This window comes from Leptonotus elevatus, chromosome 17 (assembly GCF_054856555.1).
Source record: "Leptonotus elevatus isolate MCC_2025b chromosome 17, RoL_Lele_1.0, whole genome shotgun sequence".
NCBI classification, from domain to species: domain Eukaryota; kingdom Metazoa; phylum Chordata; class Actinopteri; order Syngnathiformes; family Syngnathidae; genus Leptonotus; species Leptonotus elevatus.
In genome coordinates, this window is record NC_141255.1 from 12,753,642 (window position 1) to 12,778,632 (window position 24,991).

At 43.0% G+C, this 24,991-nt stretch overlaps 2 protein-coding genes across 9 annotated transcripts; both read left to right on the plus strand.

Moving 5' to 3' along the window:
* The first annotated feature begins 785 nt into the window (after window positions 1-785).
* Window positions 786-18,995, plus strand: ehbp1l1a (EH domain binding protein 1-like 1a). 8 transcript variants are annotated; one of them, XM_086058935.1, is made up of 32 exons: window positions 786-1,084; window positions 2,507-2,564; window positions 2,678-2,773; window positions 2,834-2,887; window positions 2,954-3,132; window positions 3,219-3,364; window positions 3,681-3,890; window positions 4,028-4,177; window positions 4,262-4,354; window positions 4,455-4,595; window positions 5,565-5,741; window positions 5,861-5,920; window positions 5,991-6,081; window positions 6,410-6,733; window positions 7,305-9,686; window positions 9,768-9,824; window positions 10,058-12,081; window positions 12,161-12,206; window positions 12,331-12,528; window positions 12,691-13,140; window positions 13,301-14,518; window positions 14,647-14,740; window positions 14,816-14,982; window positions 15,099-15,147; window positions 15,676-16,185; window positions 16,258-16,297; window positions 16,386-16,429; window positions 17,134-17,245; window positions 17,323-17,422; window positions 17,499-17,572; window positions 17,658-17,772; window positions 17,847-18,995. In XM_086058935.1, the coding sequence occupies exons 1-32, from the start codon at window positions 981-983 to the stop codon at window positions 17,935-17,937; spliced, it is 9,654 nt and encodes a 3,217-aa protein (XP_085915061.1). In that variant the 5' UTR covers window positions 786-980; the 3' UTR covers window positions 17,938-18,995. The 8 variants fall into 8 exon arrangements, with proteins under 8 accessions (XP_085915061.1, XP_085915062.1, XP_085915059.1 ...); XM_086058936.1 differs by having other exon boundaries at window positions 4,028-4,162; XM_086058933.1 differs by having other exon boundaries at window positions 4,028-4,354.
* A 1,579-nt stretch (window positions 18,996-20,574) lies between these two features.
* On the plus strand, window positions 20,575-24,759 carry rab1ba (zRAB1B, member RAS oncogene family a). The gene is made up of 6 exons (XM_086058944.1): window positions 20,575-20,899; window positions 21,952-22,024; window positions 22,112-22,207; window positions 22,274-22,369; window positions 22,451-22,582; window positions 23,007-24,759. Exons 1-6 carry the CDS (start codon window positions 20,886-20,888, stop codon window positions 23,199-23,201), a joined length of 606 nt encoding a protein of 201 aa, XP_085915070.1. The 5' UTR covers window positions 20,575-20,885; the 3' UTR covers window positions 23,202-24,759.
* Window positions 24,760-24,991: the final 232 nt, after the last annotated feature.

Below are 24,991 nucleotides of genomic sequence, written 5' to 3' on the forward strand. Positions count from 1 at the left end.
TAGAAAATAAGACACCCACAACCAAAGTAACCTATGTTGTACACTTTCGTGAGAATGTCACATAATTGATATTTTCCAGTTGCTTGTATCTGTACTAATCTGTCAAGATCAAATATCTCTGTTGTGGCGTTAATGTCAATGTTGTAAACGCTACTCTAGTTGTCAGTAACAGATTTATAAATAGACCCATAGCTAAACTGAAACTCATGATAGGGGTGGTGGTGAGGGGATCTCCATAGTTTGTTTCCCTCAACATCTCACAGACTGACCAGACAAAAACAGCCTACAGAATTGCTGTTAATGAGGTTGAGCACATGGTATGCTAATGAGCATTAGAAAGCGCATAATGCTATCGAGCATCATGTGGACAGGCCTTCAAAATGGAGTGTTATGGTGCTTATCCTCAGTAGTGAGTGGTTCCTACCCCACATTATTTTGAGGGAGAGGCGGGATACACCCTGAACTGGTCGCCAGACAATGTCGAGGCATATAGACAAACAATGCACTGGCTGCCAGCCAATGTCGGTGTGCAAGTGAAGACAATTATGGACTGGTGACATGACAAATGGACAGGTCACAGGCCACATACTCTTACGCGCTTCCCAATAACATCTCACGAAATATTTATTCGGCATTAAAAAATATGACTCAGTAATATATAGCTTTTGGTTGGTTCTTGCAGCACCTAACGACAAAGCAATAATGTGCTTTTATTTTGTACGAGACTTTTATTTTGTGAGAATCGCGGCTGCTCGGCGGCTTCCTGTTTGTCCTAGTTAGCGGGATTGACGTTCGGCAGCTGAGAAGAGTCTTCGTCGGACACTGAGCCGAGTGCGAGTGGTCCTCCTCCAAACCTCGGTCCAGATCCAGGCAGGTTGTCGTCGAGACAGGTGCTCTGTCACCACCCTGGTGGGCGCAAAGGGTCGCGGAGACGAAGCTCGCCGTCATTCATGTCGCCTACTTGAGACAAGTAATCTACGATGACTTCGGTTTGGAAGCGACTCCAGCGTGTGGGAAAGAAGGCGTCCAAGTTTCACTTCGCTGCTTCTTTTCAACAACTTCTGCTAGAAGGCTCAAGTAAATGGTGAGTAATCGAGTGGATTCAAACGTGGACTTGAAACATCTTAAAGGGCTTCACGTCTGCTTGATGTTAACGTGTTTTAGTGTTGGCAATGCCGCATACTTTCAGTGGCGTGAAAGAACGCCTTTATTTACTGCAGACTGTGACGTAAAGTCCATCTTATTTAAAATTGTACCCATTTCACGGCTGGTGATATTTGTTTTCACTTGTTTTGTGTGGCGGCTACACGCCCCTTCACTTCCGGGTCTTGTTGATGCTGAACAAGGCTCAGTGCGATACTGACGGATTAGACATCGATGCGATACCAACACTCAACATGATTTAATTTTGTTCTAATTATTAAAAATAGAAAAAATATATAAAAATAATAGCTACAAATAAAATTATTTTACAATATATATATATATATTTTTAAATAAAATAAGAAAAATTGTGTTACTCATTTGCATTTACTCTTATTGTGCTAATTATTTAAAAATAAAACAATTATATAAATATAAATAATTATTAAAAAATTACCTTGGTCACGTCTTGTCGACATTGGTATTGATATTAATCAATATTTGTGAGTGGTATTTGTTTACACTTATGAAATAAGTGTGCTGAAAGAATTTAATTTCATGTGTGTATTGTAGTTTCGAAATATTCTACAGGGGATTTTTTTCCGTTTGTTTTTAGTTTATTTTGTTCTAGAAAAATAAAAATCAAGACATCACAATGTTGGGGAAGAATGTTTTGTTGCTCTTCTATTGTTTTCGAAAATTTACTCACATTTACTATACAGTAGTATTAGTGGTATTGGCGCATGGTTCCGAACATTTACACACATTTACTATACAGTAGTATTAGTGGTATTGGCGCATGGTATCTGTGTATGTGACTCCTGAAGAGCTGAGCACTTGTACTGGTATCGGTATGTAAAAAGTGTTATGAACATCCTTTGTATTATTCATAATAATGTATCGGTATTAGCATCAGTGCTACTGGATCTGTATTTTCTTGTAATCCGATGTCTGGCAAATGTTGCCCTGTCATGCACCCACCACTAACAAACACTGTGCAGCAGGTGTTGGATGGCTTTTAGTGTTAAATCCCTGCAAGGGTAGGAGTCTATTTCGGGTCAAGTTATGCAGTGACACAAGCGTGCAAGCACACAAACTTTGCTGCTCTGCCGGCTTCCCTGTCACAGTCACAAGTTTTGCCCCTGGACCGCTGAGAAAAGTTGCTAGGTCACCTCTCGGTCACAGTCGGTCACAGAAGAACACATAATGTGAATGAAATGCTTAAAAACAAATGTATATAATAGCTTTAAAGTTGATAATGACTATCTTCCTCTTGCGCCATCCTGTGGTTAACGGAAGCATGACCTCAAAAGTTGGGGTTCACGTTTATGTACATTGTGTATAATGTCTGGCAATCTTCCAGGCAACCAGACAAATTGAGGGTGGTGTGGATCAGAAGAAGCAGACGTCAGAGCACAAAGGTAAGAAAGTAACTTATTTGATTTGTCGTAACACGAGGACAAAAAGTATTTGGACATATGACGTGAAGAAGAAAGAAAAATGGTTGATTGTGTCATTTGGTGTCAATTTATAGCTCCACAGTTGGCAGCCGGGGATTCAGAACCCCTACAGAGGTCTGGTACTCTGGCAGGTCCCTGAGACTTTGGACATCACCGTTACACTCTTTAAGGTGGGAAGTTAAGCTGCTGTACACCCGACAAAATGTTACTTCCACCTGTTATGTCAACAGGAGCCGGCTGCAGAGGAGTTTGAGGACAAAGATTGGACTTTTGTCATTGAAAATGTAAGTCTTTATTGAGAGTTTATCCACATCGCTTTGATTTGACCTTCATTTCTTTGGACTTGTCAGGAGACAAAGGGACGAAGGAAGGTTTTGGCCTCTGCCGACATCAATATGAAGAAGTATGCCAGCGCCACGCCGGCACAGTACGACCTGACGCTAAAGTTGAAACCTCTTTCGGTGAAAGTGAAAGAGGCCACGCTCAAACTCAACTTGTCCTGCGTTTTCCTGAAGGAGGGAAAAGCCACGTAAGTAGCGGCTCGTTAGAAACAGTATTCATATTTTACTGAAAGCTGCATTGTTTTTTGTTGTTGTTTTTTTGTACTTGTTACAGCGATGAGGACATGCAGAGTTTGGCCAGTCTTATGAGTTTCAAGCAGAGCGACATCGGCAATCTGGACGATTTTAACGACAGTGACGATGAAGTCGGGGATGAAAGGAGGGCGACCTTTGGATCTGGACAAGCTACGCCAGCCACTGGTAAAACATGACATCTTTTTACAACAAGGAAGCCAGTGAATGTGAACTCAAATAGAGTGACCGACTTTTATTTCCTCTTTTCATTCATCTTCACTTCATGTTTCTATCTCAACCTTTCTTGTCTCATGTTTCGTAGCCCTTGAGCCTTCCACAGCAAGAATTTGTGACCTGGCTTGGAGGCCTGCAACCGAATCTATCCTAAATTGTAGATCTTAACAAAAATCAATTTCCGTATTCTGCCTTGACACTCCTCACTCATGCTCATGTGCACGTTTCACTTCACTCGTGCTCCATTCTTATTCTTTTTTTCACTCAGCAACCACAGAAGTGGATCGCAAAAGGTCATCGGGCGTTAACGCTTCCATCTCCGTTGCATCTCTGCCTGTTCTGTCCAAACATCATCACCCGCCCGTCCCGACCCCCGCCCATCATACTCAGCCCTCTCTGTATGCCTACTCACTGCCAGCCTTCACACAAGCTCACCCTCCGACACTTCCCAAAATTTTCCAGCCTGGTTCTGGATCAGGTATCACTCTAGAGACGTTCTCGCAGATGGTAGCAGTTTTTTGTGTGTGTGTGTGAAAAGTTGACCATAAAGCACCATATAGACCTAAATGGGGATTTGGTGCGTGGTTTACCGCTTTGCTTCTGTTCTCTGCTCAGCTGCCAGAGGGCCTCTCAGCTTCCAAAGCAACACTCCCACTGAAGGAGATGCCCAGCTTCTCCCCACCTTCAGTTCTTCTAAAACCCTTTGCCATTCAACCCCTGATTCCTCTTTTGTCCCTTCCGCCTTAACGGGTAGCTCACACACAGGTACAAACCACATGCGTATGTTCTCTCCTCATGTCTGTCTCATTTCCTTCCTTTTATTCGCTTCTTCGACCTCCTCCTCTTCAGCTTTTCCTCCGTACGCTACTGCCCCCAAAAAGCCTCAAGCGGTGGAGGCCGGCTCGAAGCTGACCCGACCCACCAGTCTCCCCTCTGAGACAGGTACAGGGAGAGCCTAAGCTCTCAAGGGTGTTTTAAGATCCATTTTCCCACATCTCCCACTCCTTCCTTGCCCTTTTGTCCCTTCTTTGTCTTTGCCCAGCTTCCTGGCAGAGTGAATGGAGACCTCCTAAATGTCAAGCCCCTCTCGCGCCCGCCCTCTCTCCAAAGTTCCTACATCCGTCTGCGGATGATCCCGGGCAGCCTTCTGTGGCGTACAAAAGGCAGAGAGTAGACATACCATGTAATGCTGCTCTAGAGATATCAATATAAACATTTTGTTGCCAGCAACATCAGATAAGCATGCTCAAATAAATGATGCACACTCTAAAAACAGTTGGGTCAAAAATAACCCAATTATGGGTAACAATGGACAGTCCTCTACTTGGGTCAATTTGACCTAACAATGGGTCAAACCTTAGTCATGTTGTATAAAACAACCCAGAAAGTTGGGTCAGATTGTCTACTTGGGTCAGTTTGGGTCATTTTCTATAAAACAACACAGAAAGTTCGGTCAAATTCACCCAAGTAGAGGATCTCACCCAACTTTCAATTTTTTTGTGTGAGTTTTTTTGCACCAAAAAAAGGGGGCGGGTAATTTTGTCTAAAACAACGCATACAGTTGGGTCAGATCCCTTACTTGGGTTAATTTGACCCTAATTTAGATTTTAAAAAATGGGTCATTTTGTATAAAACAACTCATAAAGTTAAGTCAGATCCTCCACTTGGGTTAATTTGACCCAACTTTGGGCCACAAATGGGGCCATTTTGTATAAAACAACCCATAAAGTTGGGTCAGCTCCCCTACTGGTTCAATTTGACCCAACATTTTGGGTTGTTTTAAAGGGAAAAAAAAAAGGTCATTTTGTATAACACAACCCAGGAAGTTGGGTCAGATCCTCCACTTGGGTTAATTTGACGCAACATTGTCAAAAATGGGGCAATTTTGTATAAAACAACCCATAATGTTGGGTCAGATCCTCTACTTGGGTCAATTTAGCCTAACTTTTTGGGTTGTTTTGAAGAAAAAAAGGTCATTTTGTATAAAACAACCCAGAAAGTTGGGTTTACCCACAAAGTGGATCTGTCTATTTTTGATCCATAATTGGGGCACTTTTGACCCAACTGTGCTTTGAATTCAAAATCATGAAATTCCTTCTCTCTATTTGCCCTCTTCCTTCCTGTCTTTCCATCACACAATCCTCCCCGCCAGCTTCATCCTGCCTGCCTGTGGGCCTTCCTTCTCAACAAAAACACAAGGGCGGTTCTGGATTTGCACCTGCTACTGTCACCGACAGCCACTCGTATCCCTCCATAAGTCCTTTCGCTTCTCTTCCTCCTTCTCAGGCGCATTTATCCCACACTGAGCCCCTAAGTGGCCAAAGTGCAGGTATCTGTTTGAACAGTCTTTGACTTTTCACAGTGGAAAAAATGTCAATGCTGTTGCTGTAGAAACATCTTAATTTACAGTTTGAATGTCTTACCTCGATCTTTTTGCCTTCCCTTTAGAATTCCATAGGCAGTTGAGCACACTGAGTGAAGAGGACCAGCAGTGTACGACACCCACAAGTAAGAATGTGCACAAAATAGGCTGCTTTTAGTCAGGCCGTTATAAAATGAATACATTGATTTCATTCAGATCCTGATCCCAAAGTAGCTGCCTTCCAGGGCTTGGCATCTGGCACTAGAGACGCATCATTTGGAGTCAAAGTTGTCAAAGCATCAGCAGGGTGAGTAAAAGACTGCTTCATATCCGTTATTGCGCATTCTTAAGGATGGGCGAGTACGGATACCAGGCTGATACCTGGCCTTATTTTTTAGTTATATTGGAATATATAGGTCTTTTTTTTTTAATGATCTGTCTTTGTTTTTTGTTGGTTTTTCTTGGGGTTGGGGGGGTTAATTTTATGTATCAAAAGTAGTATCAGTACTTGGTATCGTTGCGTCCTTACACCGGTATCTGTCTGAAAAAAAACATCCCTAATAATAAACATCAGCTGCAGGTTGTCCATCGGCATCCCACCCTCATTCGTGGATTTGTATTTGTTTGTCCCTCAGACCTGACAGTATGGCCTCTCTTCTGCCCTTTAACCCCAGAGCGCCCTCAGCTCAAGATCAAAAGTATTTTGAGATGCCCAAAGCACAGATGGATCATACAGAGTGGTCTCTAGTCAAACCGCAAAGCCACTTTCCAAAAATGTCTATTCAATCAGGGAATCAATTTGCCAAAGCTCAGCCTGTTAAGCCTGTGGACGCGTTTTCGCCCGCTCCCCAACATACCTCCTCAAATTTTCAGGCCCATATGTTGCATTTTCCTCAAATGACTACAGACACAACTTGCAAAGGGGAAGTAGGAGGGGGGCAGAGAGAAAAAGCTTTGAGGTAAGTGAGATTCAAAGTGAACCAGTGACCTTGTGAAGTACACAATCAATTCTGTAGTGTAGATTTGACTCAATTTCGAGTGGGACCAAATAGACTCCGTTTTGGAGTAATATTTACTGGAAGAGAGTAAAATAAAGAATTGAAAAACAAATAAATAAAAGTCCTCATGGGTTGAGGAACGAACTCACGACTTTCAGCTTGGAAGACAGCCGATCTACTCCCTGAGCCACGCAGCTCCTGTTGTGTGTTATTATATCGCTCGTCAGCTGGAATTTTCGTAACTCCAAGAGAGTTCCTCTTGGATATGAGTAAACAGTAGGTGGGGCATAGCTCAGGTGGTAGTGTGGCAGTCTCCCAAGCTGAATGTCGTGAGTTCGTTCCTCAGCCCTTGAGTGACTTTTTTTTATTCTCTTTTACTGTCTTCCAAGTGTAAATATTACTCTAAAGTTGATTTGGTCCCACTCTAAATAGACTCAAACTTACTCGAAATAGAATCAAATTTACTCTACAGAATTTAAAGTGTAATATTTTTTTGTGACACCCGTCTCTTTTGCCATCCCCACTCCTTCAGAAATGAGTACAATACTGCGTCAGTGACAACTAGTTTCACAGACAACAAGTCTCAGGTGATGAAAAACTTACCGGATGACTTTCCAGGAGAAATTTCCAAAGCAAAAAGCTCAAAGGGGAAACGAAAAATCAGCCCTGCTGTTTTAATTCCCATCAGCGAGAAGAAAACGCAGTGCACTTCATCAGGATTTGACTCTCACTTTGGGTTCGGCTCAGGACAACAGCCAGCAACCAACGTGTTACAACAAGTGGAAGTCAAAGTATGTGAACAAAATCAAGACTCAGAGAACCTTCCACAAAGTCCACATGAAGCACATATTTATATATCTACGGCAGAACTTGCTCCTCTCTGTCCACAAGTCAGTTCTAACCAAACTGTACAGGATTTCCAACCTGGGATGGCAGTGAAAGAGCCGAGTATGATACAGTTACAGTCAGCTTGTCCTCAACGTTCAAATGTTGCCGGCATTCCAGCTTATCATCAGTTGGCCGTTTTTCCTGACCATACGAGTGTATCGTTCCAGTCATTACACACTGAGAAATTGCCTTCCCCCGTGTATTCAGACTTGCGTCGTGTCCAGCAACAAGCTGTTATTGACACAAATATGACCAAACAGATCTGGTTGACATGTCCTCGGAGTGCAAGTGTTCTTGGGTTTCCTTGTGCGCCATTTAAAGAAGATTCAAGCCGTTTGTGTATGGCCAGTATTCTCCCGACATGCCCAGAATGCACAGCGATTGCAGGTATGCCATTTAAACGAATGGTTAGCGCAACAACACAAGACGACGACTGGCTGCATTTAAAGACGTCATTTTCATGCAAACAAATGACACCTCAATGTGTTCTGGTTCAGGACGGTTCGCATGAGAGTGAAAGACGGCACAAAGCCATGGTAAATATGCGATCGTCTTGTCCACAGAGAGCTTACACGTATGGTTTGCCTTCTGCGCCAAGTCAAAATGCTAACACGGCTAACTTTGCATATACTTCCCCAAGAAAAAAAATGATCGGCTTTGCATCTGCACTGAAGCAAAGTCAATTAGCTGAAGAACCAACTGTTGTGACGTTTTTGCCGAGTTGTGCAAAAAAATCTACAGTTCCTGGAATGCCAGCTAGAAAGTGTAGCAAACCTCAGTGGGTAACGGACAACTTTCTGCTGCTGCCATCACGGGAGTATGCACTTACAACACATCTGAACGATATCTTTGCTATTGACTGTGATTGGGTGTGTAACATGGTATGCATTGCGTCATCGTGTCCACTGCAAGCCCGTTCATCTGGCTTCCCATCAGTAAAACGTCACAAGTCAGAAGATTTTGTAAATATGATTAATCCACATGTCCTTCCCACGTGTCCACGACATTCCAGAGTTAGTGGAATCTCCTCCAGATTCCCCAGTGGATCTGTTAAAACAGAATGGAATGTTGACAGAAGGCCACTTTGGGAGAAAACATGGGACGACCCAGGAAGAATAACAGTAATACACAAGTGCAAGATTTCTTTGAAGGAAAAGACAACCGTTCGAGTGATGGTCTCTATGTTGCCACCGTGTCCCAAAAGTTCTAATGTTTATGGAATTCCTTCCAAGGGTGGTAACAGTCACAATTTGACAAAAGAATCCCCCAACATGTTCAAATCTATTATCACTTTCCCGAAGCGTGGTCAGATTGCAGGTTTACCTGCAAAGGATACTTCAGGAGAAAATCATGGTTGGTGTGTGGAATGGGGGACACTTTGGAAGAACCCGCTCACTAGAAGGTCAGCAGTGGTCTACTTGGATTCTCGACTTGATCAAATGTTATCCAAGGACAGAAAAATAATGGTCAGTATGCTGCCGTACTGTTCTCGACAAGAGCTGATTTGTGGATTTCCTTCAGTTCTGCAACTTCAAACTGTTGATACAGAAAAAGAAAATAATCAGAGCATGGTACAGTTGCTGCCGTGTTGCCCAAGACAAACAAGCATTGTGGGTGTCCCCTCTAAAGTGCTGTCAGGCTTTGGTGATGACAACAGAAGACTATGGGCAGGGTTGATGACATCACCACAATTGCCTCATCAAGATGCGCTGAAGGCACCACTTTCACTTCAACTTACATTTGACGGAATAATAGACTCGGGCAAAAAACTTCAAAATATGGTGAATATTGTGCCATCTTGTTCAAAGACGGCTTCCCTGCCGGGGATGCCATCAACCAGTTCACACCGTTTAGTACAATCAGAGCAGCAGCTTAAAACGCCACTGTTGACAACGCCATTCCCAATTTCATACGATTTGGACGTAAAAAAAGGATATTGCGACTTGGAATCACCTTTGGGGATAATTGATGACAAACATGGTTTGATGGTGGCAACTGAGGAAGAAGTAGCTGCTTTAAAACGAGGGTGAGTTACTTAATATTGTTGGTTATTATCAAATGTCAGATTTGTTGTTTGTTTAAATATCACTTTCGAACGATATTTCAGAAACACAGATGGCCAAATACCACTTTTAATCAGTGACACGCCGTTGTCAGACAAGAGGTGGGTTGTATGGGTTTGCAGTGTAACCGAGAAACGGCATGCCACGTTCGCACAAAAAAGACTTGACTGATTTGTGTGCTTTAACTTAAGTTTGATTGGCGTGAACGACAATTTGCTCTTCAAGAAGTGAAGTGCGCTTAACTGAGCTTGTGTGTTTTGCTCCCTAACATACAAGCACAAACTGTAAACTTGAATTCATTCTGGAGTTCAATTGATATTTTCCTGATCCATAGAAATGAAAACATGGTTTCGCTGCAGCCGTCTCGCCAAATGAAAAGTGTTTCCGGCAAGCAGATGCTTAAGCAGTATCCTACAGAAAGGATCAGTCTACATGAGGATCTACCAAAGGCGTCTGCAGAGTTGACTGGCGATGTGGCGACGACCGAAGAAATTCTCAGTCCGCTTTCATCAGTCTTGTTCACAAGTTCCTTCCCTGATGATGAAGTGAAGCCGAAGACTGCCATGATAAACACGACGCCGATACTTGACTCTGATATGAAACAATCCAGTCGATGCTGCAATTGGAGTATGGTGGATATGCATCCTTGTTGTCCAAGTGTGTCCTGCATTCTTGGTACACCATCATTGAGTGAAGTCATTCATAGATTTTGGTTATCTCCACCAGAGGCACTTTTTATTAAGGAAGCAGGGAAGACTGTCATCATTAAAGATATACTTATCAATGATGAAATGAAAACCATGGCGTTATTAAGCCCAGCTTGTCCAAAACATTTGTGTATTCCTGGAATTCCATCTGCTTTGGCACAAACAGTCGTCTTTAACTTGTCAAGTATGATCCACATCCTCCCATCCCTTCCGGCCACCTCCAGTATTGCTGGTCTTCCATCTTTACTCAAAGCCGACAGCAAAGGCTGGGATGTTATTGGGATTAACCACTCCTTATGGACGAGAGAGAATACATTTAGGTCTGAATGGACAGTCAACAGAAATCGACCCTTTGAGCCCAGCATGGCTGAAAAGAAGACAGCGTTGATTGGAAGATTTGGCAAAGACGAGAGGACAATGAAGACAATGGCTTCCCTTGTACCATCCTGTCCAAAAGAGACACTGACACCAGGATTCCCCACTCATCCACACCCTACAACTACATATTGTGCACCAAATATGATAAGCCTTTATACAGTTTGCCCCCGGGTTTCAAACATACCCGGTTTTGCATCAGTTGATGGAAGTGAGAGCCTTGGTTGGGTGATGGAAAATGAGTTGTTGTCAAAGCAGAAGGTCAAAAAGGGCTTCATATTGGACATGACTAATGAGCATAAAAATAAACGGCGACACATGCATTCTCTTGCCCCATCCTGTCCTATAGCCTCACATGTAAATGGCATCCCATCCAATCCCCATCCCAAAGTGCTACATTATAGCACAAATGTAATAAACCTCCTTCCTTTGTGCCCTTCAGTTTCTACTGTTCTTGGATTGCAATCAGTTGAAGATAACAATGAAGGATGGATTGTTGAGAAGGGTTCATTGATTCAAAAACCACAAAAGAACACAAAGTTAAAGATTAGAAGTGTGCCAGACAACCTAGACAAAGCAAACAACATGTTCGCCATTGTACCTTCTTGTCCAGAAGCATCCAAAATCCACGGACTTCCCTCATCACCTCAAAGCAAATCCCAGATCAATTTGGCACCTTGCTGCCCAAGGTCGTCATCTCTAAAAGGATTTGCGTCCGTTTGTACAACCCCAATCGTTGGATGGCTGCATGAAAGAAATCTCACCCTGGGAACACCTCAGAAAAAAATGGCAGGGATGATTATAGCACCTGCTGGGAAGAAACAGAATGGGAGCAGTATGGCAAAAATGTTGTGGTCATGTCCCAAAAAGGCGAGACATTGCGGGTTTCCATCCGCTGAAGTTGTAAACAAACCATCAGATATTGTCAGCTTATACTCAACTGCTCCATGCATTGCCCGTACTCCTGGTTTCCCATCAGCGAGGATGCTTAGCTTTGAACCTTCGACAACCCAAAACCATTACTCCTGCGAGAAGTTCTTGTTTGCAGATCTGCGGAAGTACATGACTGATTTCATCGCTGAACCCCTTGAAATGTATACGCATGAACATGAAGAAATTAAGCACATGGTATTTATAGCTCCATCATGTCCACATAAGACTAAAATTCCTGGAATGTCAAGCATCTCGCTACCGAATACAACCTGGAAAGAAACAAATCAGTTGTCTGCCGAAGAAGCCACGCATGGCAATGGCACCCGCGCAGCGCTTGCATCTGGTGAGATATTTCTGCTGTTAGCATTTGGCTCACTTCCTTGTGATACTTCCTTGAATTTGACAGTTTGCTTCTATAACAGAGGATAAATGCCAAGAAAGTCACAGCACAGAGCCTCCATTTGATGAGTAAGTGAAGGAACCCACTTGCATGTGTTATGCTGTGAGCCTAACATGGAATGCCTGCATCATACATGTAACCACAGTGTATGGATGATTTATGTGGGTAACATCATTGAATTTGGATCTTTAGCGTAACAAAAGGAGTAGCGGCAGTGGAGGCCCAAACGCAGAAGAAAGATGGGGCATCAGAGCCCGAGGTTGTCTTAGGCTGGGAAATTCTGGACGTAGACGGAATGTTAATTGAAAAACAGATGGAATCTTTGCCATCAGCAGAGGCCGAAGACACTCCTGGAATAGTACAAACTATTGTTGGTGTTCTCCATAAAGGGTAAGTGGCTTGGAATGAAGAGCATGCAAGCGCAGACATTTGATTGGACGGCTCCTATTCCTGAATAGCGATGCTTGTTTTCACAGCTGACAGATTCTTTGCTGCACGTATGTCATTAGCATTGATTTGCTCTTGTTGACTGAAATGTCACATTTTTCACAGTTATGAAACGGTGGCATCCATTTTGGGGCCGTCTGGTTCATCGGTGAACGATCTTCAACTGAAGGTTGACTCGGCTTTGCCAACAGCAGACCGGACTTTAATCTTTTCATGTGAAGATTTACCTGATTCTGTAGACAAGGTGATTTTATCTGAGCAGTTTGAGAACAATCACCTGGGAGACGATCATGTGGTACTTCCATCACCGCCTTCAGATAGTGATGATGGGTTTATGGTTTGTGTGAGTATGAAGAAATGGCCGCCACTGACCGCAGCCGACATTACTGGGTTGTCAGTGGAAGTTGGACATGAGGAACAGGAAGCTTTGCTTGATCAGAGTCATACAAGTGATCAGGACTGCACAAACATGTCAGTGTGCATTGACAGTTTGTCAGTAAGGCATCAGAATGCCAAACGACATGAGGTTGAAACCTCTTCCAAGTTGGAACCTGGGTGAGTGTTTCTGAATGATCAACCGCCTACCGCTCGTGTTTGATCTTGTTCTGCGTGAAAGTTCTTTTCAATGACTGTTTTGGTCATTTGGGGTTGTTGTGCTGCATGGAGTACAAAGTAGACTCAAACATTCTGAAAGTTTTCTTTTCTTGTCCTTAAGCCCACATTTAGCAAGTCCTGATCCAACTCATTCTACAATAACTGAACCGTTGACAGATGCCAAACGAAATCCAGAAACACTATTGGACAAAACCTTAGATGATCTGTATCTTTGCATGGTTGAAGCACAGGAACAGATAACAGTCTCTGAGCAAGATACATGTGGATCGGAACAAGCCACCATTTTACAACAGCCAGACCACAACCAAAATTTGGACGGATTGTCTATCCTTCCCAAGGTCGTTCCAATCCAGTCTTGTGAGATTATTTTAACAGAACCAGTCAAGGACCTTTCAGAGAGTAGTATTCCTGTAGATAAAGATGGAAGTGTTCACTTTCCCCACACAATTGCCAGTCAAGAAAAAATGGATCATGTCCCTCCTGATGTGGAAACAAGACCGGGAGGCAAAATAGTCCAAACCACAACACAGGTCCAGGCTTCTGGTCAAGGACCCTTCATCTTGGAAACAAAGGAACATGAAATTGTGGCATTAAAAGCAGAGCCACATGGGGATGTTGTTGAGCAACACGCGTCCTTGTCAATCATCAAAAAGATCGGTCTGCAAAAAAGTGGCATGAAAGTTCCTCTTAGAAAGCAACCCATCCCAAAGCCTCGGGTGAGGAAATGCGCCAGCGAAGAAGAGTCTCGCGTAGGAGGTCATCCTCTGGATGATGACGACGGGAGATTGAAAGAACAAGTGTTGACCGTACGCTTAAGGAAAAGCAGGCTTCAAGTTGATGACGCTACAACCGTGCCTGTGCCAAAACCAAGAGTTAAGAAACGTCTGAGCAGTTCATTCCCGGATGATGCTGCAGTTTCTTGCTCGCCACCTACTTCCTTGTCAGACACAGTAACAGACACCTCAGGCCAAGAGGTAAATCGCCACAATGAGCAAGGCAGCTTGCCGGTTCCGCTGCCTCGAGTCAGGAAGCACCACGACGCGACTCTTTTCAAAAACACACCACCCACAGACATCTTATCTCAAGGAAAACCACAGCCTGTGGGTGCCTCCTGCAAGGCAACAGAGGATGTATCGGCAGTACGGGATACAGGTGTAACGGATCCACCTGAGATGGATACGTACTTTGCATTAGATCAGGATAAGCAGTTACACGTCGAAGATACTGAAAGCGCTAAATCAGCTGTTTTAAAGAACGAAGTTTCGGACTGCAGCTTTGTTTCTATGGATTTTGCTGCTGCTTTTTTAGAGGAAGACAGGTAAGAATAACACTAGAAAATAAAATGTCTGCTGCATAAAGTGTGTTGTGTGTGTTTTTATTAGTTCTATAGGTTGGAACTCCAGCAACGTTTTCGTTTTGCTTATACATCACATTTTATGATTATAGGAGCAGTTCGCATGTAGACAAAAGTAAAACCCAAGTGAGTTTCCACCAGACCTTGACTCCAACAAAACATGAAGCTGCGTTGGCACCTCCAGAAGTAAGTTCATCCCAAAATGTATACGAGCAACCTGCAACTTGGAGAGTTATCTGTGATACGAATTCGATGCGGTAGAATCTTTCAGGAAGTCAAAACCTGGTGACGTCCAGTCAGTCTCTGCTGGAGTGGTGCAAGGAGGTCACTCAAGGTCAGAAGGGACTGAAGATAACCAACTTCAGCACTTCCTGGAGGAACGGCCTGGCTTTTTGTGCCATCTTGCATCACTTTCACCCAGAAAAGATGTAAGCAGACACAAACAGGAAAAAACTACAACAAACACTAATGAATCAATAATCATGATAGAAGTATCCAAAGTACTGTTCTGCAAAATTATATTTCTCCTTTTTTTTCTTCTTAGTAATTATGAATTGTTGGACCCATATGACATCAAACACAACAATAAAAAGGTGATTAACAGTTTATGTTAACTTAAAGGGGAAGTCAACCCCCCCAAAATGTCTTGACAATAATATCTTCTATGCAGCCCCACTATTATAAATTTTGATATTCTGCTTAATATTGTGTTAGTGGAATATGAGTTAAGCAGCACAATCCATCAGTTTTTAATCAATATCAGAAGGCGGCCATTTTGTTACCTGCTGTCGAGTAAAAATGACATCACAGTTGCTTAGTACTCGTGTAACAATCACAGCTCAGCTTCAGAAAACAGGTGAGCTGTGATTGGTCGTAGCCTGAGCCCTGAGCAACTGTGATGTCATTTTTACTCTACAGCAAAATGGCCGCCCCCTGAGATGGATAAAAATGGCTGGATTTTGCTGCATAACTCATATTCCACAAATGTAATATTAATCAGAATGTCATGTTTAGACTAGTAAGGTCACATATAACATATCATTGCAAAGAAATGTTTAAGGTTGACTTCCCCTTCAAAAATGACCTAACAACGATTGATGTGATGTTTCTGGAATTGGCAGGCCTTTGACGGTTTCGCTGAGCTTGGCATTTCCAGGCTGATGGAGCCCTCAGACATGGTCATGCTCGCTGTGCCCGATCGCCTCATCGTCATGACGTACCTCAGCCAGATTCGCACTTATTTTATGGGCCAGGAGCTAAGCGTGCTTCACATTGAGAAAGACGCCAGTGAGTCCAGCTACGCCGTCACGGCGGACCGGGAGAGCGAAGAGGACCCCGAGGCCGCTGTTCGCTACTGCACCCAGAGGCTTCAGGAGGAGGGCATTAGTCTGGAGACCAACGGGTCTGTTGGAGCAGAACACGAGGACGAAAGCATCACGGGTGTAGCTCCGCCGCCAAGAAGCAAACAGTTGCAGGCTTCCGGGGCTAGCGGTGCGCAGGCACCGGTTGCCCCGCCGAGGTCGCATTTGCCGCCCAAGTGTGGTTTCTCTCACGTTAGAGACGCAGATCTGGTCAAGAAGCGCAGGTCTCAGCGGAGGAGCGCGTCTGAGGAGGATGGAGACACATCCGTGGTAGGATCCTCTTTAGGATTCAGTTTGGTCTTTTGAAATTAACTTTTTAAACAACGCTTTCCATTTTTACAGGCTGTTGCGGAACTAGAAGACAGCGGAAGTGTCAGAACCGGTCAGTCTATTTACTTTATTTATTTACGCTCACAACAATGGATGCATATCGAATACATCACAGCTTGACAGTTTTTTTACTTTTACAGAGACAACAGGGACTCTCGCTGAGGTGGGAAGACGAGAAGGCCAGGTTAGTTTTTGCTGAAATCGTAAACATTAGGGGTGTCAGGTGATTACAATTTTTAACCATAATTAATCGCATGACTTGAATAGTTAACTCACGATTAATCGCAAATTGTATATCTGTTTAAATATACAATAAAATATTTTTTTCCTAAGTTATCATACTTTTGTTAACATAAGTGGATTTTTTTTTTTAACTAATAGAAATGTGGCTGCATCTTTTAGTCATTGATACAGTAATTTCATAATTCATCAAATTGAATTAAAATTAAAAAGCTGTCCTACTGTAAAAAACGAGTGTGATATTGATTTGTGTTTAGGTCTTTTTTTTGCCACTAGATGGCATAATTGCATTTGTAAGACGTTGGTGACAGCTCAGGGCACTTTTCTTTTCATATTGAGAACTATCAAATCTTTAACATGAAGTAACTTGTGGAAGTCTGCACATTTTTAAAATGGTCAAATACAACTTGACCCCAGTCTCCACAAATATATGCATTATTAATTATTCCTGCTAAATGTTGACGTAGACGTGGCTGCTGCGTTGCAACTGGAATTCCCCTAGTACAGGCTTTCCAAGTCATTAACCGCGCATTGAAAATAAATTGTGCCGTTAAAGGAACTTTAAATTAACTCCAAATGAACGCACTAATTTTGACATCCCTAATATGTACATGCATCAGCACTCCCACTAGAAATATTTGTGTGCAGGACCCCAGCCAGTATGTACTAAGTCAAATGGAAGCCCTGGAAGCAGAACAAAACCATATAGACACCAGAGCTGCAGTGGTTGAGAGGACACTCCGACAACTCATGGAAACAAGTGATTGATCTCTGTTCATTTTGAGAAGGATTTATTCCTTGTCTGAAATTTGACGCAATGTGTGCGTTCGCCTACAGGCAGCGACAAGGTGGAGGAGGAAAGGTTGATTCAGGAATGGTTTACATTGGTCAACAAGAAGAACGCGTTGATTAGACGACAGGATCACCTGCAGCTATTGTAAGATATCTCAAGATGTGACACAGACAGAAGAGTCCATTGAGAAATGGTCACATGATGATGCTGTGATTGATAGGCTGGAGGAGCACGATTTGGAAAAAAGGTTTGAGCTGTTGACCAAAGAGCTGCGAGACATTATGGCCCTTGAAGGTTTGTCCGCAACAAAAAGCATTTATTCCGTCCTGTTTTCGTTCTCCTCAACCTCCCTTGAATGCTTTGCTGTTGCGGCGTTCAGAGTGGCAAAAGACGCTGGCCCACAAACAGAGGGAGCAGTTGCTGCTTAAGGAGCTGGTATCACTGGTCGACCAGAGGGACGAACTGGTCCGCAATATGGACGTCAAGGAGAGACGGTGAGAGGATGAGGTCACTGGAAGTCATTTGAACGGCTAGTCTGTGTGAACTCAAGCCACGCTTCTGTCTCCAGCGCTCTGGAGGAGGACGAGCGCCTTGAACGAGGCCTGGAGCAGCGCCGGAGGAAGTACGCCAATCAGCAGGAGATGTGTCTAATGCAGTGACGTTCGCCAAGTTTGGAATGACGTTATTACCAAAGATTGAGGTTTTTACTTATTTAGTTTCAAGTCTTGCTCAGAATAGTAACTTAACTGATAGTGATTTCGAAAACAAGTTTTAAAGATATGGGAAGTGTTGGTCACACTTTAATGCCAGGAATTGCTTGATGACAGCATGAGTTTACAGGCTTACTTTTTTAAATTGAGGGGCTACCTGCAGGGTACGGTAGTGGTCTCTAGGTGGCACTGAAAGCCACATCAGGACTGAAAATGTATATTCAGAATGACACTTTGTATTATTTGTCATTTTCAAATGAATATTTTGTTTCATTCAGCCATATCTGCTGCTTTGGACAATTGTTTTAAATGCGCTATGCACTGAGACTAAGAAGGGATATTGGAAATTCTTACACACACAAAAAATTTAATTTATCCCCAAAGTGATGTTACTGTTGCATGTGTGTTACATAATAGACTAACTATTTTTGACTGTGCCTTGTTACTTTGTTACTGAGGGATGTTTGTTACTTTAAAAAAGCAAAAAGGGCTCATTCTTTTTTAAGATGGACTTTAATATATATATGTGTGTGTGTGTGTGTGTGTGTGTGTGTGTGTGCGCGTGCGTTAATTGGAGCTTTTACTATTTATTCTGTGTTCGTGTGCCGCCTGCAGAGCTACAGCCTTCCTCTTTTAACCAAACATGTGCTTTTCCTCTGATTGCTGCATCTGTATTGTGCTGCGTTGCACCTAAAGAATTACATACAGTAGGAACTGTATATTTATAGGAAAGTAAACATCATGCACATGTTCTAGTCTTTCTATAACCCAATAGCAGCTGATCAAAGCTTGCAAGTCAGGATTCATGGAAATAGGATTTGGTGTCAGTGACATGAAAGTAGGATTGAACCACTGAAGGGTTGCAGGTGGCAATGCTGGCTTTGTCCAGAAGAATGCTAACAGGTAACTGAACTGACCGTTGTTTTCTCGTTACATTTGCACATTTGTCAAGTTTGCAAAGCCCTAAATGTTTTTGTTTTTTTGCTGCATTAAAAAAAACTGTTGAAATTAAAGATGTTTTGTGAGTTCACTTTGTCCAGATTTGTGGTTTGATCTTTTTAATGAGATTTTTTCCATATCCATAACATTAATGAATTTACAATATAAAATATCCCTGTTTGTGCTTGTGTTCTTACAACATTTATATGGCATTCGAAGTAGCAGATGTTCCAGGCAATCAAAAGGTCTAAAAAGTCTCATTTTAGCACTTCTTAAGACTCAGGTGTGTTGACTCAACAGTGTTTGCTATGAAACTGTGCGCGCACGCCATTGCGGATGTTTGCACTGTTCTTTCAGGCCAACTTCTTTTTGTTGTTGAGGATGTTCAGAGTCAACTGTTATTTACGATTAAAAGCAGAAGGTGAGTTGGACTTATTGTTTGTATGTGTTTGTTCGTCTGTTGCCACAGTAACCACTCAGATGCATTTGCTGTTAGGATCCTACTGAAAATTTGGCAATCTGTCATACTGGTGTGTTGTATCTGCTTACGTATAAGTAAATTATTTGAGCTATTCACCTACCTAGTATATTTTTGCTACTGCTGGAATAGGCAAGACACCTTTTGTGTTGTATGTTTCCTGAGTTGCTGGGATTAGGAGCAGACCCGCAGGCCTGATTTCAAGGAACTCGGCAAGAAACTGAAGACTCATTTGTCCCAGCTGCCAGTCCTGGAGGCCAGCCAGGAAGGAGGCCAGCTCAATCAAGCTTGGAGGCTGCAGCTGCTGCCTCAATGGATTAACACGCGCACTGTGAACATTTCAACCAGTCGAGTATTGTGGATGTGGAGGAAGTCTATTACGATTGGATCAATTGTGACAGGATTCTAAAAAATGTGTTGGGAGCTATAAGCACACCTATGTAGAAACCACTCAAGGGCAGGGCAGGACATCCAGGAATATGTCATGAAAGAAGAACACTGAGCTTTATTTTATTTTGTGATTAAAGCAGTGATTTGTCAACGAGTCATGGTACCTAACTTTTTTTTTTTTTTAAGTACAAAATATTTTTATTTTACATTAAATGCAGGTATCTGACCTTTATTTTATTTGTATTAATTTTTTGTAATCAAACGCAGGCCTACTCGGTTAATGTATTCTAATATTAGCCATGATTATACTGGTACTTCATGGAGAGAAGTATATTTTTGAGGTGATGCTTCGTGTAAATATTTTGAGAAACTTTGGCCTGAGAAATTAAAAGGACAGCATGAGTGACTAATAAAAGTAGCGCTCTTTTAGTATTTTTAGTTTTTCTTGACTTACTGGTGGAATTTGTTATACGCATATTATTTTAAATAGTAAATGGATTTCACGTAGAGATGTTTTTTCAACATTCTTTATGAAAATTAATTAATTATTAGTACTGTACTTAATGTAAATGTGAAATATACATCAAGACCAAGCCCATTTTTTAAACACTTATTTTATCCAAAATGTACATTGACAATTATTTTTTTCATTTTAATGACTATAAAGTCTCCACTTTGTAACATACATTATTAAAATATACAAATATTGTACATTAAGTAAAACTCGTGGCCGCTTTGTCTGTAGCGACACGTCAACTTACGTCACTTCCGCACATGCGCACTCAGCCAGTTGGAGTCCCTGCCGAGAAACGGTCGCAGAAAGACGGAAAAGCGAGTCTAACATTGTCACATCTAGCTAAACCTCGTCAAATATCACCAGGGCCGCAATCCAACGTCGAGGAATGAACGTTATATGATTAAATAGTGAGCGAGTGACGGCCACGGGAGCACGAAATCGTTCGTTCGAGTGCCTCGGCGACTGGACCAACGAGCCATTTTGCCGTAGTCTGAAGGAAGAAAGAACGAAGGAAAGGAAGGAAGGAAAAAGGAAGTGTCGTGTCGCCAACTGCCAAACATCCCGAGTGAGACCATGAATCCTGAATAGTAAGTTTGGACCTCTCGTTCCGTGTTGTAAGCGTATACGCTCACAGCTATTTGACCGTTGGCCCGTCAAACGTCGCTTGTTAATGTTCATTTTTTTTAAGTAGCTTTATTTAACAAATCTCACAATAACAGTAAAGGAAATGGGGACAAATAAAAACCGCCAGGGGTCTTAAACTAAGAAATATTAAAAACACCAAAATAAGAACACAAAATTAAGGTCTTGATAATATTCATATTAATGCCATGTTGATTGCATGTTAAGCGTCGGCGCTGGCCGACTGGGCGTTTCATCAGGAAGTGTCAGATCAGATGACTGCCTCGCGAGGCTGTGACGCCACAGCAAGAACGACCAACACGGTGTTTCCTCACCTTCATCGAGCCAAAGCACATATTTGACATCAACGGCAAAAATATCGTAATGAGAATCTTGTCTGAACTGATGTAGTCGGTGTTAAATTTGGCCCCGTTTGCGGTTATTGTAATGTGTTGTATCAACGGCCACAAGTGGACACACAGGTTCATTGGCCCTTCTGCCATCTAGTGGACAACTATGAAATTGTTCTTCCTGTCACTATACGTCGCTGGAATAGATAGATGAACAAATATAAATCAGAAATTTGGCAGCAAACGAGTAGGCTTTAGGCTATTTTCTCGTCCAATAGACAAACAAAGGTGACTTCAACAATACTTGAATTGTACATTAGCCAGCTCGAGGAAGGTGAGCCGGCTTTAGCAGCCGGTTAGACGATACTGCAGGTGGCAGATGTTTGATGCCTGAGCAGCCATCCTGAAATGAGACAGACGCACGCGCACTTGTCACCGAATCCCTCTGTTCGTGCGTAAACGCCACACTTGCGTGTACAACGGCTCATTGACGACCCTCTCCGGTTTCTTCACAAAGAACAGCATTGCTAATTATCATTAACATTGTTGTTGATTTTTCTGTTTCATTTTTATTGTTAGCCATGAATTTCAAATGTTTACTCGTCAATGTTGTTACCCACGTCGCTATTGAGCGCATGCAGATGACTGGCGAGTTTTGTTCATTGCAGCGACTATCTGTTCAAACTGCTGCTTATCGGCGACTCCGGAGTTGGCAAATCCTGCCTGTTGCTCCGCTTCGCCGTGAGTTGCCGTACCTGCGTCTCATCACTCGGGCTAAAGTAAGCCTGGCTCAGCTTTCCTCTAATCTTATCTTTGCCCACGTCGCAGGATGACACCTACACTGAGAGTTACATCAGCACCATTGGCGTGGACTTTAAGATCCGAACCATCGAACTGGACGGCAAGACTATCAAACTGCAGATTGTGAGCACGCACGCTCCCGCCCATACGGGCTAATTAGCATGCTAAAGTGGCCATATATTTTATCAGTGGGACACGGCGGGTCAGGAGAGGTTTCGCACTATCACCTCCAGCTACTACCGCGGCGCGCATGGCATCATCGTGGTGTACGACGTGACGGACCAGGTAGGCGAGCGGCCAGACTTTGTTGTGCGCACTCCGCGGTCGTCTTTGAAGTGCAAACTTGTGGCAAACGTGACGTTGCAGGAGTCCTACAGTAACGTCAAGCAGTGGCTCCAGGAAATCGACCGTTACGCCAGCGAAAATGTCAACAAGCTTCTGGTGGGCAACAAGTGTGACCTGACCACTAAAAAAGTGGTGGACTATACAACAGCCAAGGTAAGTACTAAGGAACTTATTTATTAGCTCGCTCATGTCCACGCTAGTAGTGATACCAAAATTCTGGCTTTGATACGCAAAAAATAGTTTGGTACCAAGGCATAACATTTTCATGGCTTAGCAAACGTGCAGTTTTTTTTTTTCCTCCTGGTTTCCTGAAAAGTGCTGATTTTGGAGAACCCGTTGTGAATACGCTTGCTTATATCAGTCATTTGACTTTGACATGTCACGTACTAACCTGCCACTCAGCTTTCTAATAGGCTTTGAAGAGCCATGTAGGCAAAATAATTCATCCATGTGCATCCATGCAGGTCCATTTTAGACATTTAAAAAGTGCCACCCACAAAAACAAAGTATTGCAAAATTTTGGTCCAAACCCTTTAGGCAAGTTGACGCTGAAGCCGACTTTGTTCCTCTTTGGCAGGAGTTTGCCGACTCTTTGTCCATCCCCTTCCTGGAAACGAGCGCCAAGCATGCCACCAACGTGGAACAGGCCTTCATGACAATGGCGGCGGAGATCAAGAAGCGCATGGGTCCCGGGGCCACTGCGGGCGGCGACAAGCCCAATTTGAAAATCGAGAGCACTCCCGTCAGGCAGTCTGGAGGTGGCTGCTGTTAAAGGGGCTGGGCTCGGCCGCCCGTCCGCCTTCGCCGTGTACGATTTCCTTCGATTCTCTCCCTGCGCTTTCCTCTGTGTGCCTCCCATCTGTGATCTCCGTCTCGTACCGGCGGCCCGGACTGGGCGTCCATGTTTCTGTCAGTCCAGGTTCCAAGCGCACGGGAGACAACAGACGTCGCTAGCTCATGAATTGCTTTGGTAGAACACTTGATTGTTTTTCGTCATCCTCACAAGCAGTTGTACTTGTGGTGGTCTATATATATATATATATATATATATATAATTTTTTTTCCACTTTGAATTACTTTTAAGAGCACGCTGTCTCTGCCGGTTGCTTCATACGGTTGTCTACGTTTAACACACCTTTTTGTTCAAGGCAATTTAATGGCAACGACGCTCTCTCAGCCTTGTCCGTCCAGTCGGCCCAAATCTGCTAAGTGACGCGGGTGCGAGCATCTCAGCATGCTCGTCTTGTCTTGAGTGTGCATTCAAACGTTTGCGCTGCTTGCGTATGTCTGAACCCAACAGAGGGCCTCATGAGTTTATTTCTCTCCAAAACCAGATAGTGACTTGGTTACATGCCCTGTTTGTACAATGGCCCTAGAAGGAAAGAAAAAACACTGTTGGTGGTCGTTGCTTCCCAATCGGAGGCTGCTTTGATCTTCCGCGTCTTTTGCAGTGCTTTGATTCCATTTTTGTTTCTTGGGGTTTGCTTGAGCCGTTGTGCCAGGTTCCGGATGACGTCACTGTAGTCCGGACACTGTCCAATTAAAGCCGCTCTTTACTCTTTTTCTATTAATCTTTTCTTCTTCTTTCAGTGTACTCTTGATAATGTTGGCTTAAATACTGCAAAGTTGTGATTAAAAAGCAAGTCCTGGTTCTTTTTCCCCTGGCGGTGATGTGCAGTGCTGGACAGAAGCTTGACTTTTAGGCCCGCTGTATTGTTTGGAGCACGTCAGGGACGGACTGGTCTTGGTTTTGCAGGCTGGATATGATCTCCCGACTTGTCTGCTCCAGCTTACCAAACTCCTCAGCATCCTCCATGGCTCCAAATTTGGAGAGAAGCAGGTTTAAATTGTGATTATTATTATTATTATTATTATTTTCTTTTTTCTTTTTTTTTTTCTTTTGTGGCAAGGCTGAGTTGAAACATTCCTGATCTATTTGGACAATTGCGACGCCGGTCTCACTCCAGCAGATGCAGGCTATATAGTGGATGATGTGTTTTTGCTGACTGCTTCTCTCATTTCAACTGGCCCTTCTACTAATTTTAACGTCTTCATTGATTGTTTACTGCGGGGCTTGTAATCGCAAACTTTCAGTCTTTGTACACGTGTATCAATGCAGGTGACGTTCACAGCTTTTGTACACGTCTTTATTGGCTCGTTTAAACAAAAAATATGTACACGCACTCACACAAACCAGGCACTTGTCTGTCACGTTTTTTTGGGGGGGGTTTTTGCTTGTGCACTCGGTGCTGTCTCCTGCCGGATTTTTGACATGATGTTTGTCTGTACATATTATAAATATCTATATAATAAAATGATGAAAAAGTTGAGCTGTAAAAGTCATGTGTTTTTGTTTTGAAATCTGTTGTCATGGCAACCCTGGATTTATTTCATTGTATACGTTTGGTGGACCAGTTTCAATCCAATCCAAGTTAAGTTATTATCTGACGCATATTTAATTTTGTTGTGTGTAAGCCCACAAGTAATCTTGTTTCCACTTTAAGAGCACGTGACCATCATGCGTGTTCTGTCCATTTACGGAAGCAGTTAACGGAGGACAAT

What these genes read in the sequence shown, in the direction of transcription:
- ehbp1l1a (XM_086058933.1), top strand. Translation starts at nt 981, where the DNA reads ATGACTTCGGTTTGGAAGCGACTCCAGCGTGTGGGAAAGAAGGCGTCC. An exon ending in CCAGCCTGGTTCTGGATCAG is followed by an intron (nt 3,891 to 4,027) that starts GTATCACTCTAG and finishes TTCTCTGCTCAG; the next exon opens with CTGCCAGAGGGCCTCTCAGC. An exon ending in CCGCGCAGCGCTTGCATCTG is followed by an intron (nt 12,082 to 12,160) that starts GTGAGATATTTC and finishes CTTCTATAACAG; the next exon opens with AGGATAAATGCCAAGAAAGT.
- rab1ba (XM_086058944.1), top strand. An exon ending in GCCTGTTGCTCCGCTTCGCC is followed by an intron (nt 22,025 to 22,111) that starts GTGAGTTGCCGT and finishes CCCACGTCGCAG; the next exon opens with GATGACACCTACACTGAGAG. An exon ending in AGACTATCAAACTGCAGATT is followed by an intron (nt 22,208 to 22,273) that starts GTGAGCACGCAC and finishes ATATTTTATCAG; the next exon opens with TGGGACACGGCGGGTCAGGA.